The sequence below is a fragment of the Paramisgurnus dabryanus genome, chromosome 4, assembly GCF_030506205.2.
Source record: "Paramisgurnus dabryanus chromosome 4, PD_genome_1.1, whole genome shotgun sequence".
In the NCBI taxonomy this organism is placed as follows: domain Eukaryota; kingdom Metazoa; phylum Chordata; class Actinopteri; order Cypriniformes; family Cobitidae; genus Paramisgurnus; species Paramisgurnus dabryanus.
Genome location: NC_133340.1, coordinates 14,674,143 through 14,695,188, shown reverse-complemented (window position 1 = coordinate 14,695,188; position 21,046 = coordinate 14,674,143). Strand labels below are relative to the sequence as shown.

Sequence of the window (21,046 nt, the reverse complement as noted above, 5' to 3'; positions counted from 1 at the left end):
CCCTTTGTATTTAACTCTTTCACCGCCATGGTTTTTAAAAAAAGTTGCCAGCCAGCGCCAGCGTTTTTCATGATTTTCACCAAAGTTTAATGCCTTCCAGAAAATGTTCTTCTTTAAATATATAAACATACAATATACCAAATGAAAGAACAGACCCTCTGCTTTCAAACAAAAAAAAACGTTTCATCCTACCTTTAGTGGTTCTTTTGCAATCAGCTTTTGAATATGGGTAGGTTTTTGCAAAAACACCATATTTTGAGCAAAAAGCAGATATAATTCCATTTTTATGACGGACTTTTCATAGAGATCCCATTCAGAGCGATCTTTAAAACAGACACGGACATGCAGCAGCTTGCCATAGAGCAATAATTCCGGTTTTAAAAGGTTGCGGAAGGGCGCCACCTGGTGGATAATAACGGTATTGCGGAAAGACGGAAAATCTCGTCATTGGCGGGGAAGCGTTTTCTCTTAATTGACGAGATATCTCGTCAATGGCGGGGAAAGAGTTAACTTTGAGCGTTGTAACTTTGCAGATGTTGTTTATGCTCAAACAGTAACATTACACACAAACTGAAATAAAAAAGTGAAATCATAATCAAGGACCCCTTTAAAACTCCCATTTTTGCTTGATTATAGTGTGTATGCGTGCCATTGAATACCAGGATTAAACACCCTCTTTAACCCCAGCAGCTTCATCAAAGAACCCATTGAACTTTATAACCCCTGTTTGTCTTAAATTGGGAAATTGGTTTTGCTGGGATTAAATGTGAATATCCTGCACCTCCAGGCATTAAATGCTGTCAGTAACCCAGACATTACCCCTGCCACCCAGACACAGCCACCTAGACAGCCAAAAAATATCCTATTAGTGCTAAACATTTTTGTCTTGAAAGAGCACAGATCTCTTCAGGTGTATGATTATCATAAATAGAAGTAGTTGTTTATGTGAATAATATGGGAAGATTGTTTGTGCTTAATGACAGATGTTCTAAGGGTGACATTATCTCACCCCACATCTTCTTTGAACCCTGCCTCATAAAACTTCAAGAAAAAGTACTGGAGACATGTTGTTTGTCTTAAACTTATATTAAAGCTTGTGAAATGATCAGCTTCAGTGTTAAAAACAAGCAGAGAAAAAGCACATTTAGGTACTAGAGGGACTAGTAATGTGGACTAGCAATTTTGCCTTTCTTGTGCCAATACTTATTGGAGGGCACAGTGTAGTTATGAATTGGCAGGCGCCATTATCTGTAGTGCTTTGCCATTGCATGACCTTGCATTCAAGCTTATATTGCATTGGTAGGTGCATTCCTGTGAATAGAACCTACCATGCTAACATAAATGTAACGGTGGAGAGACATAGGGACATAGTTTCTGTCAAGTGTGAAAACATAACCTGCCATTATTTCTTCTAAATGAATTGAAACTGGAGATGTGTAACCCAAAGCCACGTATTTCCTTGCGGATGTCAGGCTAGGATGGGTTGAAGATTTATACCCTGGGTAAATTGGGATTGCTACCTCTGATGTTTTGTATTACTTGGAGGTCGCCCAAAGACCGCGAAGTTTTAAATTTCACAAGACACAACCAATTAAAGTCAATAGTAATAATTTGTGAGAAACGAGAATGAAAGTCCTGAAGGATGTTCATTGTTTAGCATCCGTGTCAGTGCCTGGTTTTTGGAATGTCAGTGTCTCTCCATACAGTAGAGCAAATTTATAACTTGTCGCAGGGCGGAAACACACAAGAACCGTCATATCAATATGACCATCGGAGTTGTGTACACACATGGAGTGTGGTGACAGCATTTTGGTCTTGTTTCGGTGCAGATGGGAAGGAAACCAGGGGGACAGGAAGGGAACTGTGTTTGACACATGGTGTACCCTAAATGCCTTGTTTTCAATGGCAGGAAAGGGAGGGGTGCAAAAATGAATGAAGGGAAATAGTCTAAGGATCAGCGAATGTGCATAGCGGAGAGACGGATAGTAAGAGTCACAAACATTTGTTTTGCACTAAAAGTCTTAAAGGTTCATGATATGTTTTGTGGTTGCCTCCACTTGCTCTTTGTGCATTGCCCTGCAGGGTTTTAAGTTTATGAGATGTGTCATGATGATACCCGATTATTCACAGAAGGTAAATCATTTTTTGTAGGTCTGTGTCAGAGAGGTCAACAGTAAGACATGCTGAGCAGTGCTGTCTCTGTGCTCTTTTACTGCATTTTTGTCTGATGTTGTGTTTGGGACGATGATGCCCATGCAGGTTTGCTTTCAACGCCTGATTGTAAATCTCTCACCAGACACTAACCTGATGTAAGACCTGATGTGCAAGTTGAAGTTGCCATGCACTCGGAATATTACTCCATTGAAACTGATATTGAACTAAATGGGTTTCTTTCCTTTTCAGTGTCACTTAAAGGGAGTGTTTTGGGAAAATAATTTTAGTTTTTAAAGAGAAATTTTTTTCGTATCGGGCCTTAAAGGAGGGTCATATCATGAAAATCTGACTTTTTCCATGTTTAAGTGCTACAATTTGGTACCCAGTGCTTCTATCAACCCAGAAAATGTTAAAAAGAACAACCTGCAGTAACTTTGTTTTGGTAAACCATTCTCTGCAAGCATACGGAAATTTGATTGTTCACATTTTGCCTGTTTTGTGACATAGGTAGTCCAATTACAATAATACCGCCCCTTAATCGGCACTGCAATTTAGTGCAGAAAGAATGAGAAAGAAAAATAATTGACAGCACAATTGAGTTTCAATTTCAACAAACCACCGCATTGCGATCAGTGTCAGCTCATTTGCATTTAAAAGGAAACAGCCAAACAGGGCACAAAAAGTTTTTTGAGCTAAAACTTCACATATGCATTCTGTGGACACCAAAGATTTATTTTACATTTGAAAAAATTGATAATATGACCCCTTTAAGAAAGATTTAGTGATTGAATATTCATTCTCAATGTAGATTACTCCACATTAAATGCACTGAAATAGGGCTGATGTGCAAATGTTTTAATTCATTTATTTTAGTGCAAGCACATTCCCTTTTTATGTAAAACAGATTTACAAATAGCACATTTTTTACAAATCTCAACATGATTTGGTGCAGTTGACATGCACGAGAACTAATGTAGTAATTTGTTTAACAAGAAATGTTTGAGTACACTTTCATGGTAACAGTAATTCATCAAATGATGGAGATGAGGGTTATAGCATACGTACAAATGTGTGATCTACTCAAACTCTGATTTAGTTGGCTTGCATTGAATGCCGTATATTTGATGCAGTACAGTCCCAATAAACTATGGCTGTGTTACACATCCCACAGAGATTGGTATTTAGAACTGATGCGCAGGACTGGGAATTGTGCCATGCAAATTTGAAGTTTTAGGCAACTTTGCAACGTTACTTGATTTTGTATATTAAATTTAAAATCTGGGGCTTAAACAGACTAACAAATAAACTATTCTACCAGCAGACTCAATACATACTAGGTCAATTCCACCCTCAAATGTGTATATATTATAGGGTGACCAGATTTTAAAAATTAAAAGCGGGGACATTTCCAAGTTCAGTGGTCAAAATATCACTAAAATCTTATTTGGATCTTTTTTCTTATTTTTATCTTTTTGAATTTTTTCATCTTTTTATGGTTGTGGGTTTGTAGTGAACAGAACACCCCAAAATGGCACTTTCCCTGGAAAAAGAGTCACTAGAAGAGCTCGAATGCAAAAGCCCCTAAACGCCACCTCCGTCAAAAATTAGATAATGATATTGACCAAATGCGTTCTGCATGTATTGTACGTAAATCAAATACTTTAGCTTCAATTCTGCTTAATCTCGGCCTCAGGTCATTCAGAGATACCTGTTTGTTGACAGAATCTGTTAAACGCCTTGTCGATTTTTGGCAAAATCCTCAAAGTGCACAGAAGAAGAATGTGAAACGACCGTGGATTACATCCAAACTTGGGTCCCTTGTGAGTACTTGGACTTGAATTCAGCAGCCCCTTGTATCACAGAGCCCACTAATGTGTAGTTCAGTTTCATCATATTGCAATGTTTCTTGTTGCATCTTTAGTGATTTTGCACCTGTTTACTATGTCTTGTCCAAAGAAGTAGATTTATTAGAGGTCAGTAGAATTTTTATTTTATTTCTAGGAAGTTGGTATTATTTGTATTATCTACAGTGTTCCTGTTTAGCTCAGTGGTAGTGCATTGCTTTAGCAACACAAAAGGTCATGTTGAAAAAAAAATGTATGCACTGTCAGTCCTGTAAATGAAATTACATTTTTAAAAATAGGGCATTTCAATTAGTGACTCATATTTTTTTATACTTACTAAACCAAAACATAAGAGCCTGATAAAAAAATGCTAATTTACAAGAAAACATGTTAGACTCACTTAGAGGGTTTTGCATCTGAACTCTTCAATGGCCATGTGCTCAGATCTCACTTTATGTTTACTATGGTTTACTATGGTTACTATTTTGCATTGTCTTTATTTCATTGTTTGATTTTCTTTGCCCCAGGATCTTATTCTAGTAACAATCAGAAGAGAATAGCTTTTTAGTATTTCTGCAAAGACTTTGTTTAGACAGATTATAACATAACTTAATTCTAACTTCAGAAGACACTATTCAAATATTGTTGTTCTGCTATGTATAACATGCAAACCGTTATAGTTTTTTATATAGTTTTGCTTCCAATTATTAACTTTGTATTTAGCAAAAGTTGTCCATCTTCCCCTTCCACTTATAGACTTTTGATTAATTTTCCAGTTGAAAGCCCAGCTGAGGCTTTGATCTTTGGCCTGTAAGGTGATCTGTTCTCTTGTGATCTGTGATGGAGCAACCCTGGCTTTTACCCTGGAGCCTAACCTGCACTCTTCACCTTTCCTTCACTCATGTATCACCTTGGTAGAACTTACGAACTCCTATTCTCAAACACTTATTAATCCTCTGTGTGTGTAGACTTACAAGAGACATGCAGAACTCCAGTAATAGTATTTTATCTGTGTGGTAACATAGTAAAAACGCATTTTTTGCAATAGATAGTACATTCTTTTATCCCATTCATAATTTCAGCTCCCCTCTTCTGAATGCTCTCTTCTTTCTTGAATGCATACGTGTTAGCAAGTCGCCAATGCATTTTAAAGCAGCTCCATTCAGTTAAACTTGTACTCTTAAATGAAAGACAGCCTGTGGAGATTCTACCTGGCAAGTTCCCACTTGAAATGTTATTCTGACATTTATAGAGTGCTTTGAAAGGGGAAATTACAGTGATAAAGACAATAGTCAGCAAATGCTATGTCAGTTTGTTCGTCTGGTTTATGAAAAGTCATAAGACATTAATGGAGTGCTGTACGAAAATGAATTTTTAACGTCATACACTAAAAAAGTGCTGGATTGTTTTTTACCCATGCTGGATAAACATTAGACAGAACACTCCGCGGGGTTAAATTGACCTAATGATGGGTTTTTGTTACCCAATTTGGGTTAAAATAACCAATGTGTTCTGTCCAATATTAACCCAGAGTTATTTACAGCAGTTTAAAGCTCACATAACACAAACTCTTTTGGCTTATCTTATGTTAATCTTGAGTACCAATAGAGTAGTAATGCATCCTTCATATATCCAAAGAGTCTTTAGTTTAATCAGATTTATTAAAGACAGATCAGCTCTAAAGATAGCTTCTGAAAAAACACGAGATACTTGAGACGTAACGTGGGTGGAGCGAGTCGCGAGCATAGACTCTAAAAAATATGGACGACGTGACGTCGCCTCCCTCCATTGTAATGAATTGAAGCCAAAAATGTCTGTTTCTCAATATGCGTTCTTCAGCGATCTTGCGTTCTCGTGTCCTCGCTCTACGTCATCATTAACAGTCGAAGTTCATTCCAATTCTCAAGAACGCAAGTACAGAGGACGCATGAAAATGCCCGGATGTGTTCTTGATATCGAAGATGCATCGAGTGCAGACTTGCGCGCTGAAATCGCTTCACGCCCCATAAGTCATTGCGGCAAAAAAATGGCGGAGGTCAGGTGACCAACAGGAAGATTGTACACATCTCAATTCTCATAAGTGCGTTCTATGTTCTTGCGACCTTCTGAGTTCGTTCTTCCGAGGTCGCCTGGCAAGTTCGATCTCCACGAGGACCCAAGTCCGTTCTTTGCGCTCTTGGAATTGAGAAACAGCCAATGTCCGACCATGGTCGACGCCATTTTACGTAAAAACATCAGTTTGGAGCCATGGCATGCGCAGAAGGAATCGTGAGTGGAGCCAAAGGGGGAGCCGAGATATCAAACTTCCGCCCAAACGCTCGCGCGCACAATTCAACCACGGCAATTATAACGACACGCCCCATTTCTATAGCATCAAATTACTAGTTAAAATAAAACATATCACAAAAAAGAACAATTGAACATATATCAGCGTGATATCTGAAAGGACCAAAACCATAGTTCAGAAACTTTTATTGGAAGTGAAAATATTTTTTTTATTTAGAGCAGAGTCCCATTCGTATGAACGGAGAGGGTGGGGTTTATGACTTGTACTGCAGTCAGCCACCAGGGGGCGATCAAAGAGCCAGCGGCTTCACTTTTCTAGTCTTACGTGGCATACCCGGTCGCGAGCAAGCAACACACACAAAACATTACCCCACTATCTCTGGTTAACTTACGATTCACTACATGTTTGTGTCGTTCACATTATATGCACTGATGCGCTGAGTGCCAACAAAACACGGATATTTGATGCCGTTTTACATACCGCCTGCAACTCATGACCTGGTTGGGACCGTCCCATTTTGACGAAATCCAGCGTTAAACAAACACACGCACAACTCCGCTGCTAACCAGATAAACAAACGTTATCCATTGTTTCCATAATGCTGGGTACTTTGGGAAGCTATACAATCTTAAATTTTTCTAACAAACAATAACACATTTTGTTGATTTTGTGCCAGCTTTTGGTTTGTGTGCGTGTGCGCTATTCCGCTTAAAGTGCCCATATAAGGACTTCCACTGTACTTCCTGCACCTAGATTGCCCATAAAAGAAATAAAGCAAGTTTGTTACTTATAAATCTATCGTAAATAAATAAATAAAACTTGTACAAACCCTGGCGAAGTGCATGCGGCACAGAAATCCCCCCCCAAGATTTATTTCAATGAATTTATCACTTGATCACACTGTTAGGGCAGATATTTAGAGACTTCCTGATATAATGTACTGGATGAATATTTTTGTACTGTTGGAGAATTGTTCACACTGCTTCCAAATCAGATTTGTTTTCCAAATGAGATCTTAAGGACTGCCATTTTGAAAGTTTGCTTGGTGTAGTCAATTATTCTGTATATTTACATCGATTTCCATAGTAATGACTTCAGCACAACAACCAAGAGACAGAGGAGAAGCTGACAGTGTGGAAAAAGAAACTGGAAGTTTTGCCTTCGCCTCAAGTCCGTCATAACATATCTGCGGTGTTGCATAAGATGCACTACAGTACATTTATATTCACACATTTATGCACTGCATGCTTTATGTGAAACCACATACTCTTGAGCTCATACGGCATTTAATTATGATGACCGTAGCATAGATGATTGAATTCGGGTAGCTGTATACACTGCATGTGCATATGGTTTAAATCAAGCAATTTTATTATTTATTTATTTTTGCTCTTTTGAATGTGGTAAAAGCGAAAATGTTTCTGGTAACAGATATGTGTCTCCTTTAATTATTGCTCTGGTATCCTGCCGACTGTGTTGTTCACATAAATGGGATATTGTGACAGTTGATTATACAGAAGAAACATAAGCTGTTTGTTGTAGTTCTGGCAAAGTTTTTTCTATAAATGAGAATATTTATTATAATATATTTTGTAACTTTATTGCTGTTTGAGTTGAATAAAATGTTGAATCAAGTTGAAAATATGAAAATAGGACCTCTTTAAATGAAACATTCATTAAAAAACACTAAATGGCCTTTCAGTGCTTTCATTCTCCGACCCATTGAATGTTTTTGGAGCTTGAAGAACACTGACATCTCTCCTTTACAGTCTTTAGATTCCTTTATCCTTCACTTTTTAATGAATTGTTATCAAGCTGTGGATCTGGCAAGTAGGGTAGCTGGTTGTCTGTGTTCCTTTCAAAATAAGCTGACAGGAAGAATAGCATTAGTGAAGTTTTTCCTTTCACGCATTTTTTAAAGTCTGCTGTTCAGCTCATACTCGCTTAAGAGAATTCAAACTTGGATAAGGGTGCTTTTCTTAAACTGCTTTATAATCTACCTTTGCCCATAAAAGGGAAAAAATAGTTGTTGCTGCTTTATAAGATTAAGGGGCGGTTTCCCAGACAGGGATTAGCTTAAGCCATGACTATGCCTTGGTTAAATTAGTCATTTTTAAAAGCATAATTTATAAATAAACATTTATGGTGTGCATCTTCAGACACAACACTTGCACTGATATATTTTAAGATATGTCAGAGCAAGTTGTTTTCGGTCAAGACAACACTAACATTTAAGTTAGTCTGGGACAAGGCTTAAGCCCTGTCTGGGAAACCACCCCTTAGAGCTTGTTTTGATCAGAATTGGCAATTTAGTGTTGATGGCATGAATTACACTCACCTAAAGGATTATTAGGAACACCATCAATGTTCCCTTTAAGCTGCGCGCGTGCGCGGCCGCGCAGGCCAGTCAAAGTGGCCGCGCAATAGATTTGCCAGACCGCGCACATTTTTCAGACCGCACATAAACATTGATGCATTTGCTGTTGTAAAAGAATTAAGAGAGAGTGAAGGCGAGTGTTCTAGAAGGAGAAGAAACTTTCAACCAATCGCTGATCTTGCTACGGTGACAGACACTTTTATGAGCCAATGGTAGCAGCGCATTCAGTTCACACAGGTGCCGCTTCCAGCACGAGCACAAAGTCGTGAGAGCGAGTCAGATGAGCGAGTCAGATGAGCAGCGCAACGGGGCGATCTCAAGAAACTAAAATATTTATTAAGAGGAAAAAGTGATTCAAAACAGTGATTTAAAACAAATTATTGGATTCCTGAAGGGATGTGATAACTTGGAAAAGCTGTCGCCAGAGTGAGGAGAGAGCAAAATAGAGAATTAGAACGGAGGCAGATTCAGAATCACAGAGCATCAAAACACTGCGAATGAACTTCTTCTTTTAAATAAGAAGTTACAATTTATGCTTTGGTGAGTTATATTCTAAATATTAACTTGACATTATGGCATAAGTGTTGCAAATTTGGCAGCAAACTATGAGTTGTATTTACATTTGAAAGTTAACAGTCAAGTAACGTAAATGTGATTAAAAAATAACATGTTCAATAAGTGTTGAAACCCAGAGTTAGGTTGTTATTTGAAATGTTTACATGATGCTTATTGATAAATCTGTTGAATTGAATATTAATTACTGTTCTGCCTTGTGTTTTTACAAGGCTGGGTTTTTTTGTGAGAATTGCGAACATCTGTAAAGTTCTCCTTCTCCATCTTGGACACGCGAGACAATTAAGTATATACTGAAGGTGTATACTAAAAGGCGAGCCAACCAGAACTGTGCTTTGAATTCATCAGAACTGGTAGGAGGATATTTTTCCTTTTTGTTTCGGACAACTACTAGGACGTGAATTCGCTGAAACTTCATTTTCCGTATTTTCTTGGATTTTCTTCAAAGGACACTTACTTTGAACTGAACTATTTAAAGGAACGGTCCTTTGAACCGGGTCAATTGATTCATGAATTCAACCCAACTGAGTCATTTAAGTGAATCATTAATTTGGATTACAAACAAAATGAAACAGTGTTACACTTTTACAAGTATTTTATTTATTTATTTATATATTTGCTCTGTAGTATATGAGAACTGATTTTCAGCTTGAGTTGAACGGTTCAATCTGCTAAACCCAGGTACCTGGTAAATTTCAAAGAGAGGAGTATTGGGATTTATTGCATATTGTTTCTTGTATTTGAGATTTATATTCCTTAAGCAAGATACAGAAAAGAGAAACACTTTCTTAAATTAATATTTTCAATATAAATCTACAAATAATCAGAAACCAAGACTCTGTGTTGATCTTTTACTTACCTGTCATACTGCTCTCCTCTCTCCAGTAGCCGTGCCTTTCTCTTCTGATACACAGGCCCACATTGAACATTATACGTGTGTATACACTAAACCCCGTTACACGCTACACTGTCATCTCTTTGAATCTCCTATGGTTAACGCAAGCTCGTGGTCATTTTCGGCAGGTCGTGTGGTTGCGAATTGCTCACAGTACTAAAAATGTGCGCTCAGAAAAAAAAGAATTTGCTCAGTGCTGAAAAAAATTAGAGGGAACATTGAACACCATGCTAATACTGTGTTTGACTCCCTTCAGAACTGCTTTAATTCTACGTGGCATTTATTCAACAAGGTGCTGAAAGCATTCTTTAGAAATGTTGGCCCATATTGATAGGATAGCATCTTGCAGTCGATGGAGATTTGTGGGATGCACATCCAGGGCACAAAGCTCCCGTTCCACCACATCCCAATGATGCTCTATTGGGTTGAGATCTGGTGACTGTGGGGGCCATTTTAGTACAGTGAACTCATTGTCATGTTCAAGAAACCAATTTGAAATGATTCCAGCTTTGTGACATATGCTGGGTCCGAAACCGCCTACTTCATACTATATAGTACGCAAAATGCAGTAGGCGAGGTGAGTAGTATGTCTGTCCGAATACATAATATTCAAAAAACAGTATGCGAAAAGTACCCGGATGAGCTACTACTTCCGGTTAGATTTTGCAGTGTGCATACGATGGACACTTCACTATCCCATGATGCCCTTGCAGAGGAGTTATCCAACGAATAAGAAGAGGCATGCGGCTGTTTTCGTGCTGGAATGACATGACGTGATGACGACGTATGTCACGTGATGTAGCAACATGGCGGATGTAGTACGTCCGAATCTCAATTATACTACCAGGATTCATACTATACAGTACCTATTGTTTTAAAGGCAAGTAAGTAGGTACTTCATCTTATTCAGTACCTACTATACAATATGCTGTTTCGGACGCAGCCATAGTGCATTATCCTGCTAGAAGTAGCCATCAGAGGATGGGTACATACATGGTGATCATAAAGGGAAAGATATGGTCAGAAACAATGCTCAGGTAGGCCGTGGAATTTAAACGATGCCCAATTGGCACTAAGGGGTCTAAAGTGTGCCAAGAAAACATCCCCCACACCATAACACCACCACCACCAGCCTGCACAGTGGTAACAAGGCATGATGGATCCATGTTCTCATTCTGTTTACACCAAATTCTGACTCTACCATCTGAATGTCTCAACAGAAATCGAGACTCATCAGACCAGGGAACATTTTTCTAGTCTTCAATTTTGGTGAGCTCGTGCAAATTGTAGCCTCTTTTTCCTATTTGTAGTTCAGATGAGTGGTACCTGGGTCTTCTGGTGTTGTAGCCCATCCACCTCAAGGTTGTGCATGTTGTGGCTTCATAAATGCTTTGCTGCATACCTCGGTTGTAATGAGTGGTTATTTCAGTCAAAGTTGCTCTTCTATCAGCTTGAATCAGTCAGCTCATTCTCCTCTGACCTCTAGCCTCAACAAGGCATTTTGGCCCGTCTGGCCCCAACAACCATGCCACGCTCAAAATTGCTTAAATCACGTTTCTTTCCCATTCTGACATTCAGTTTGGAGTTGAGGAGATTGTCTTGACCAGGACCCCACCCCTAAATGCATTGAAGCAACTGCCATGGGATTGGTTGATTAGATAATTGCATTAATGAGAAATTGAACAGGTGTTCCTAATAATCCTTTAGGTGAGTGTATATTAATTTGTCAATGTTGCACTTATTCTGATTCTATATCTTATTTTTATTGATCAAATGTATTTTTATTTATGTACATTGTCAGTTAATTAAAAACACCCAGGTGCATTTTCCTGGACAGGTTTTAAATTAATCCAGTTATATTTAGACATTTAAGGAGGGTTTTACAAACAAAACCTTATAAAAACAATACTGGTGTGCATTTTTGAGACAAAAAAATGGCACTGCTGTGTCAAGATATGTCAGTACAAGATGTTTTTTTAAATTAAGACAGCTAAAACGTGCATTTTAGTATGGGACTAGGATAAGCCCTGTCTGGGAAACCACCCCCTATGATTGCTGTTGTGTTTTTCAGACAGTTTTCATATTCCATGTATTATAATAATAATATTAAAAAATAATAATTAACTACTAATAAACAAACAAATAAGGTTTTAATTCAATTTGACAGTGATTTGAACTAGTATATGTTCACTTATGTAAATTGTAAAGATGTAAATTGTACAGTCCTATACAGTTCAGATAAGGTTTGATGAATAAAGAGGTTGTTTTAGTTCTTTAACAAGGGAAAACATAATTTGTTACCCTCTCTGTGACAGGGCTTTGACAGGATTGGGATCATATGGTTCATTGTTACATTGCTGCCATCTAGAGGCATGGAGTTTAGCTGTATTCTGCATGCCTTTGTGTCATTATGTCTAGTATTAATTTTTTATGTAAATAAAATTCTCCATCTTTTACATGAAAGTCACTGTTTATAAATCAGTTAAAAAGTCATAAAAGGCATATTGCTTTTAATCTGACTCGGAAACACTGAATCTGAAAGAATATTAGGTTATATTAAGTATATTAATATTAAGTAATATGTACTGTGTTTGATTCTCAGAGTTTCTAAATAACAAAGGCTAGTTTGTCAGCTTGACGCAATTTGAAGCTTTATTTCATTACAAAGTATCTGTTAAAAATATACTATAGTTAGTTAGTGACTCTTTATTTGGCTTGTTAAAATGGCTATATTGTGCATGCAAAAAGGCAACAACCTGCATATAGCTTAGCCTTATTAAGCTGACAATTTAACTATTCCTTTAATAATTATAATTTTTTTTAAATAAAATGAAATTAGGAATAAATGAAGTAAGGAAATTGTGATTCTTTAATGTTTTTGTGTACTGTGTACACTGATTTTATTACATCTCATATCAAACATATCAAAGTTGGTAAAGTTATAATTTATTATGTTATTTTCTTACAAAACTATATATCATAATATTACATCAATTTATTTATTATAATTTTTAAATTATAATTCAAGTAATTGTAAAGCATAAATAACATTTTATATTTCCCACAAACATAACGCCTCTTCAATCCCTCGCTATATTTTCAGCAATGTCTTCACCATTCACCTTTTAGAGATGTCCTACTGCAGAGCCTATGAGCTCATCAAGCAACGTCGCCATGGTTACGGCTGCTGTTGCGGCTCAGAAATAAGATGGCTGGTGTTTTTTCCCCTTTCTTTTTGTATGAATGAGCCCAAACAGCTACCCTTCCCTATAACTTCGCTCTTTTTCTTCACGCTGTTCCTCGAACCCAATCTCCTTTCCTCCAATCCGCTGCCAGACACAACACTTAACAATTTTAGCCGATGAGCATCCAGACAGGGATAGGACAGTGCAGGGAGAAGGTTAATAAGCATAGCATCCTCCTCGCATATACCCTAGATGAACTCGCCCAGTCATCACAGTAAAGGTGGGAAATTAGTAATTGTCATGTTTTCAATGGGCTAGTTAAACTGCAATGCCAACGCATTATTTTAGTTTAATACTACAACCAATAAAACTAGACAAATAAGTACATTTGATCAGTCAGTATTTGTACAAATATTATATAACCCACACCTTAAATCTAAATAAAATGATTGCTTTAAATTATTTATATAATTTGTATAATTTGCATGCTTGTGCAGTTGTTTGTAAGTGATTAGTGTGAACTTGGGTTTTGTGTTGTGTATTGTAACTAAGCTGAGTTGCACCATTATACCACTAGGGGGTGTGTTAAGATTATACACATTGCACAATGATAGATCTGAACACCCGTCATAAAAAAAACATTTTAGGCAGCTTAGTATTTCTCATACGTAATGATATGGATTATTTGTGTCTGTAAAAACTGTTCATAGGTTCTGTTCATGTAGTGATTACCTTCTCTATATTTTATTTGATATTGTGTATTTTGTTGTACGGCATTTTTGTGCCAGTTGCTTGAGTGCTAAAATGTTTTATTGAATGTGCATGTTTTAGATTTCAACATTAAAATTCTACAATGCCCTCAAAAGTTAAGGCTCATTTGAGAAAAAAATATTTCATGGTCTTTAAAACCTCTTGATCTGAAGCAAAAAACAACTGCGTGCCAACATGTTAATTTCTGTCATTTCAAAACAAATTTTATTAAAACATGATTTAGGAATGAATGACTTATAATAATAATGAAGAAAAAGTAAGAGCCTACTAAATTGGAATTCCTTTAATACTGTTTGAAAAGCTTTTTAGGATATGACCTCAAGAAGATGGTTAATAAAATGCCAATAATAGATTTTTTGCATATACTAGTCACCATTTTAAAGAAATAACATAGTTTTGATTTACACTGGATTTTTCTAGTCACATCATAGTTCATAGTTTTGATAACTTTACTATTATTTTAGTGTATGTTACTTATTCCTATCATAAGGAGGCATATTTGCAGTTTGATTTGATGAGTATGGATAGATACAGCGAGCTGAACACATGAGGTAGTAGATAATATATTTAGCGTTAATATTAGACACATTAACAGATTTATTGTGAACCAGAGTTCACAAATGTGACCCTGTGCCACAAAAGTATTTGTAGCAATAGGCAACAATGCATTGCATTTATCAAAATTATCAAAATTCCCCAATGTAAGTATATAAAAAATGTATTTAGTAAATCATTAGTGAAATGTGTTGCTAAGGACCTAATTTGGACAACTTTAAATGCGATTTGATAATTTATTTTTTATTTTTGCACCATCAGATTTTCAAATAGTTGTCGGCCTAATATTGTCCTTTTTTAACAAACCACACATTAATGGAAAGCTTATTTATTCAGCTTTCAGATAATGTATAAATGTCAATTTAAAAATTTACCCTCATGACTGTTTTTGTGGTCCAGGGTCACAAATATACAAATAATGCTTACATTCTGCCACATGTCCTGGACTTATTTAAGGTTAATTTGAGCTAAGGAGTTTTGGGAAAGGTTGTCACCCCAACTTTTAAGGATGACCCACAGAGGTCACGTTCAAAGCATGTTGTGTCACACCCTTTTCTTGTTTCTGGTTAGCCTTTAGTTTCCGTAACGCCTTGTTGAAAGGAGTTTGCTATGGTCACATTCTTTTCCATTTTAATTGTTAAAGGGGTGAAAAAAGACATTGAAGGGACGGCACTTGTGTTGTGTCATGTGTAGTTGGCCTCTAACCCCTCCTCCTCCTCTTGATTTAAGCCAACACAGAATAACATCTTTCATACATGGCCCATCATGAGCCCCCTTGTTGTAGTTCAGTTAACACTGGGGTCTTTGAGTTTCTGGAAAATGGTTTGAAATTTGACTAGTTGCATTTCTTTACACTTATGCTATACTTGATTGATATTTGTGGTATTATGATTATTTTTTGCTTGTTTTTTCATTGTGTGTGATTTCAGTTATCTGATGTCTGTGTTGCTTTTAGGGTAAACTGAAAAGTTTTTCCTTTATGTTTGAAAAATATCACGTACACACGACAACGCTGTCAAAAAGATCCATGTTTTTATGAATCCGCGATAATCGATTTAAACACTGTATTACATGTGCCAGGCCAGTAGATGGCGATGTTACTTTGTAAAGAAGCACTACAAGCCTGTGCACATACACAGGCTTACAGAGCACTAAATAACAAACAATGAAGACGGCAAAAGCTTCAAGCAGTTTTCTTTTGACGGATGATGAGGTGGGTATATTACTACCTACCTTAAAGGAAAACACCACAGTTTTTCAATATTTTACTATGTTCTTACCTCAACTTAGATGAATTAATACATACCTATCTTTTTTCAATGCGTGCACTTAATCTTTGTACAGCGCGTTGTGAATGTGTTAGCATTTAGCCTAGCCACATTCATTCCTTAGGATCCAAACGGATGAATTTAGAAGCCACCAAACACTTCCATGTTTTCCATATTTAAAGACTGTTACATGAGTAGTTACACGAGTAAGTATGCTGGCACAAATAAAACATGTCTTTAAATAGGGAAAACATTGATGTGTTTGGTGGCTTTTAAATTAATTCCTGTTTGGATCCTAAGGAATGAATGGGGCAAATGCTAACACATTAATGATGAGCTGCACTAAGATTAAGTGAATGCACTGAATAAAGATGTATGTTTTCATTTGTCTAAATTGAGGTAAGAACATAGTAAAAGATAAAAAAATGGTGGTGTCCTTTATGTAACCCTCAACTATAAAGGGACGAAATTTTGTAAACTTCGAGAAATGTTAATAAACTCATAAAGCTGAGGAGCACAAACACAGGCCTGTAAGCTGCCATTGTGCTTTAAGTTATAATCACGCATGCCTATAGACTGAATTAACACATGTGCATGATGTCATCATTATCACAGATGTGCTGTTACATAGTTTTCATAGAGATGCTTGCACTTTAAAACCTGCCCTCAAAAGTTTGTATTTTTAGGACCCCAAAACGCCATTGTCGTGAAAACAACCAGCCAAACCACATAAACACTTAACCGGTTTCAGTTGAAAATGCCACCTTGTTCCTTAAGACTTATTTATAAGCACGGTTGGTGTTGCATATTAGCCCAAATCCCTTAAAATGTAATTCATGCATTTAATGATGTTGAACCTTCTGTTGTTAATGTAAATAGTGTCACATAAGCTTTACAGGGACAGGGGTTATCTTAAAACAGGACAAGGCCTTAGTTTAGGAAATATAACTAGTTTTAATAAACATGCCTTACTAAAAACATTACTTGTGTGCATTTTGAGGCAAAACAAAGGGTACTGATGTATTTTAAGATATATCAGTGCAAGTTGATTTCAGTTTGGACAACTTTTAAAAATGTTTTAGTCTAATCCCTGTCCAGGAAACCGCCTCTATATGTGAAAGAGGATTCACTTTCCCTTGTTTTTGTTTTTTGATTTCAGTTTCAATCCACAATCTGGATATTTAAAAAATTTAAGTCCTGATGTGTCTGTGATTGAAATCCTGAATGTCATTTTAAATTGGTCGAATTGGTTGTCAGGGAGATTTGTTAATGGTCCCAAGCAAAGGCTACGTATGCAGTTTGTCAGCATATGTAGTTGGTGAAGTTGGTCGACCAGCATGAAGCTGGTTGAACTAGGATCCTGCTGGCTAAGTAGGAAACCTGCTGGGACACCAGCATACCAATATTGTGACCGGCATTCAAAACACAACATATGCTTGTGATCAGCTCTGCTGGCCTTTAAATGGGATTTATACTATGTAGATTTTAGATTATTTTCAATATCATACATTTGAACATCGATTTAGTTTACTATTTTTTTAGCAAGAATATATAGTAATTTCTTGAGCTATTTCAAAAGTCTGGATGTTTAAAATGATGGCCGAAGGTTACCATTTCCTAGTATATTGCAATAAAGCCCTTTAACTTGTTTGGCTTTGAGCTTGTTTATAAATGGTGTTTGACATGCGTGTGATTTTACATGTGTGTTTAGTAGGGTAAATGCATTGGTACAGTTAGCTTGGATCCAGAGCATCCAACAGTGGCAAGACAGAGAGGATATGCAGTGATTTTGTATTATTTCATTAAATGCTATTTTAGGACACCTGCTCTGGTCTAAATATTTTTCATCTCTTATTTCCATCCTTAAACCTGTTATTATCCCCCCACCACACAATCTCGCTGCTCCACGCTAACTTGCTCACTTCGTCTCAATCACACAGCGAAACACGCACGCTCACGTACAGCCTCTGCCGCGCGCTCACACACTGGATCGGCTGCTCTGCTGCTCTCCTGCCTCCCCCCACACTCACACATACACACACTCACACATACATACACACACGCGCGCACACACACACACACCCCTTTCATAAGGTGCTGGCAGCAGCAGTGTTAGCAGAAGCGACGATAGCAGCATCGAAAGAGAGGAGGGAGCCTCGGAGACAAGATGTAGTCGCGTGAATGAACGTGTATCCTCGCAGCGCTGTCCTCCTTTGCCGTGGAATTACCGTGGAACAAAAGAGGAGGACCGTTATTCTGCATCTGCAATTGCCATTTTTCTACCTTCCCCTCCATCGCGCCTTTTCTGCCCTCCCCTCGCGCGTGGCGTCGTTTTCGACGGAGGCTAGTGGCAGAGCTGGGGAGGAGGGAGGCTGACAAGGGCTCGTCCGCAGACTGAGATCACCAAAGCTTCGAGGTCACCTCAGAGGCCATTCTGCTCTTTCTTCTATTTTCCCTCTCCCCTTTTCTTCTCGTTCGCAGGCGGGCCTTTTGTTTTCAGCTGACTTGTCCGAGGGGGTTGCCGCCGCCGCCGTGCTGAATTGGGCTATTGTTGGACAGGCAGGCCTCTCTCTCTCTCTCTCTCTCTCTCTCTTTATCTATCTCTATCTATCTCCATTTTTCCCTCCAAAATACCTTCCTTTATGTTCCTTTCCTCCTCCTCTGGCTGCCACTCGTCACTCTCCATCCTTTCATTGTGATGCACCTTGCTTAAACTCGTACGCGTATTCATCCATACGCACGCGTCGTCTTCCTCCACCGCCTCCCCCCACCAGCACCCTGCTTTTTCTCATCCCCGCAGTGCCTCAAAGTTAGCGACGCAATGTGCCCTTCGTGGCACGTGAATCCGGATGTTTGCCAGGGGGTCGGCGGGATTCGTTCCAGCCAAGGGTGATGCCTCGGAGGACAGCCCAGCCCAGCGCTCCCACGCCCACCTCCAGCCAGCCCGCCTGTCACTGAGCACGCCCGCCTGCGCCACCACGTGTCAACCCCGAGTTTGTGTGTGTATGTGTGCATGCGCGCGTATGTGTGTATATGTGCACGCATGTGTGCATGTGCGAGAGCACCCTTACCATGACTCTGGCCTGATCCCTGGACTGGGGTGTCCCCTGCAAATGTGGGGGAGGGACTGAACCTCAGGTCGCTCCCCACCCCCTCCCTCCCCTTACCCCTTTCCCTCTCTCCCCTTTCCCCCCTTCCACGGGTAACCTGCCCAGCATGAAGAAGACCCGCAGCACCAACCTCAGGCGGGCCTGGCCCAGCTCGGATCTACCGGAGCGGGCCTTGGAGCGCATCCGCTCTCGTAGTGAGAAGGACTACCACCTCCATAAGCACTTTCCACCGCCCCCTCCTTCAACCCACATCTCCCCTTCTCCGCGGGGCTACATAACACCAGGTGGGTCCCCCCAGGACCTCTGATTCACCTTGGACCAGAGGCTGTAGAAACTGAGGGCTACTAAATGTTATTACTAGCTACTAGCGCATTAGTAACCTGTCGATGTCCATCAGTGTATGTTTTTAGCTGGGCATGTGAGGTTGTTATGTTTGATGTACTGTCTGACAGAAATTGACAGGGGCTTTTAAACACACTAGAGAGACACGACAATCACATCCACACAGGGAAAGGATGCAAGAGAATTCAAGCATCATGCATGCATCCACCATTTTGGTCCTGGCAGGTTTTTACGGCATTAAGTTTGTAGCACTATGAATAACAATTCAGGCAACTGGTTTCCCTGTTGTACTAGCATAATGAGGAGATTGAGAGAGATCGTGAGATGGCCTCAGGTTTCGTGGCTCTTTTTCTCCATTTTGGTTGTGACTGATCGTCTGTAGTATTTAGCTGGACAGCTGGTCAGACTAGCAGAAAACCTCAATAATAAACTGGCACTTTTTGATCTTAGCTGCTGATGATGGAGAAAGTTGGCAGTCCTTTTAACATAGCGATACTGTGCATCGCTTTTGTAGGTGTGTTTTCATGGGTGTGTTTTTGAATTTGTGTTACATGCATAAGGTATACATTTGATCAGTATGTGTGTTCCCTAGGATCAAACCCATAACTTTCACGCTGCTAATGCAATGCTTAACCAGTTGTGTATGCTGTGTGTGAAGTTAGCTTAACCTAAATTGTTAGCATAAAATGCTAAAAGTAATAAGTGGTGTCCCTGAGGTCTTGACATTGTCAACTTTATCAATCCAACAAAGTAAATACCACAGTAATATCATTTTGACATGATTGATTTCATTCGATTCTTTTTAACTAACCTTGTTACTACATTAGTTTTCACTCTAGTACAAAAATGAATCACTGCATTACATTATTTCTCCAGCATGGTAGAATGATAATTAAATAATTTGCTTAAATTTGGCTTTTTCTCAATGTTTCACATATTATTATGGTTAAGAATCTCCTTAACATAAAATAAGATAAAAAATAATATTTTCCTTTAAATCATGTGAAATGTACGATCATAAATACAGGCCAGAGCTTTTGCCAATCAAACATTATGTCACCTGTTTAATATTCATGAGCCAACCTGATACACTTTTAAATCCCCAAGTCTAGCAATTTTCTGAAGGTTAAACACGTCTTTTCGGTGATCATTTTCTTAAAAATTATGACGTCATCCAACTCTGTTGAGCGCCAACCCCTGTTTTGTATTTGATTAATGGAAAGCATGCTTTCGTGTTTACATCTCTAAATAGTCTGCACTGTTACAAAATTGTCAAAATATTTACCCCAGTTGCCACTGGGGCAGTACCCTTTTAAAAGGTCCGGTAACACTTTACTTGAAGGGGTGTTCATAAGACTGACATGCCACCTTTATAATCATGACATGACATGGCACGTGTCATGAACATGAAGGGGATTTTATGCACATTTATGAGAACTCTCATAAAGTGTCATTTGGTAAATTTTTCAATTTGACATAAACCAAACCAATACATCATAACAATCTGTCATAAACATGACATAGCAGAATAATTATCAAACTGAAGAAACTACCTATATTTTTCAAAGCTGTCATTAAGTGTTAATACTGTCAAATAATTTAAAAACTTTAACAAAATGCAACAGACAAACTGTTATACTTAACTTTATTTATGTAAAAACTGACATCTAACAGAACTTGGTCTT

The 21,046-nt window shown here is 38.3% G+C and overlaps 1 protein-coding gene across 2 annotated transcripts in view; it reads left to right on the top strand.

Moving 5' to 3' along the window:
* The window catches only part of stox2a (storkhead box 2a), a 67,782-nt gene that overhangs the window by 7,238 nt on the left and 39,498 nt on the right, over positions 1–21,046 (top strand). Inside the window, exon 1 of one of the 2 annotated variants that reach the window (XM_065265183.2) lies at positions 17,864–19,303. The exons of the other annotated variant lie outside the window; for it this stretch is intronic. Within the exon in view, the coding sequence (XP_065121255.1) occupies positions 19,126–19,303 (178 nt within the window). The 5' untranslated portion in view covers positions 17,864–19,125. Of the gene's footprint in view, positions 1–17,863; positions 19,304–21,046 lie in introns of those variants that run through there. 2 annotated transcript variants of the gene reach the window in all.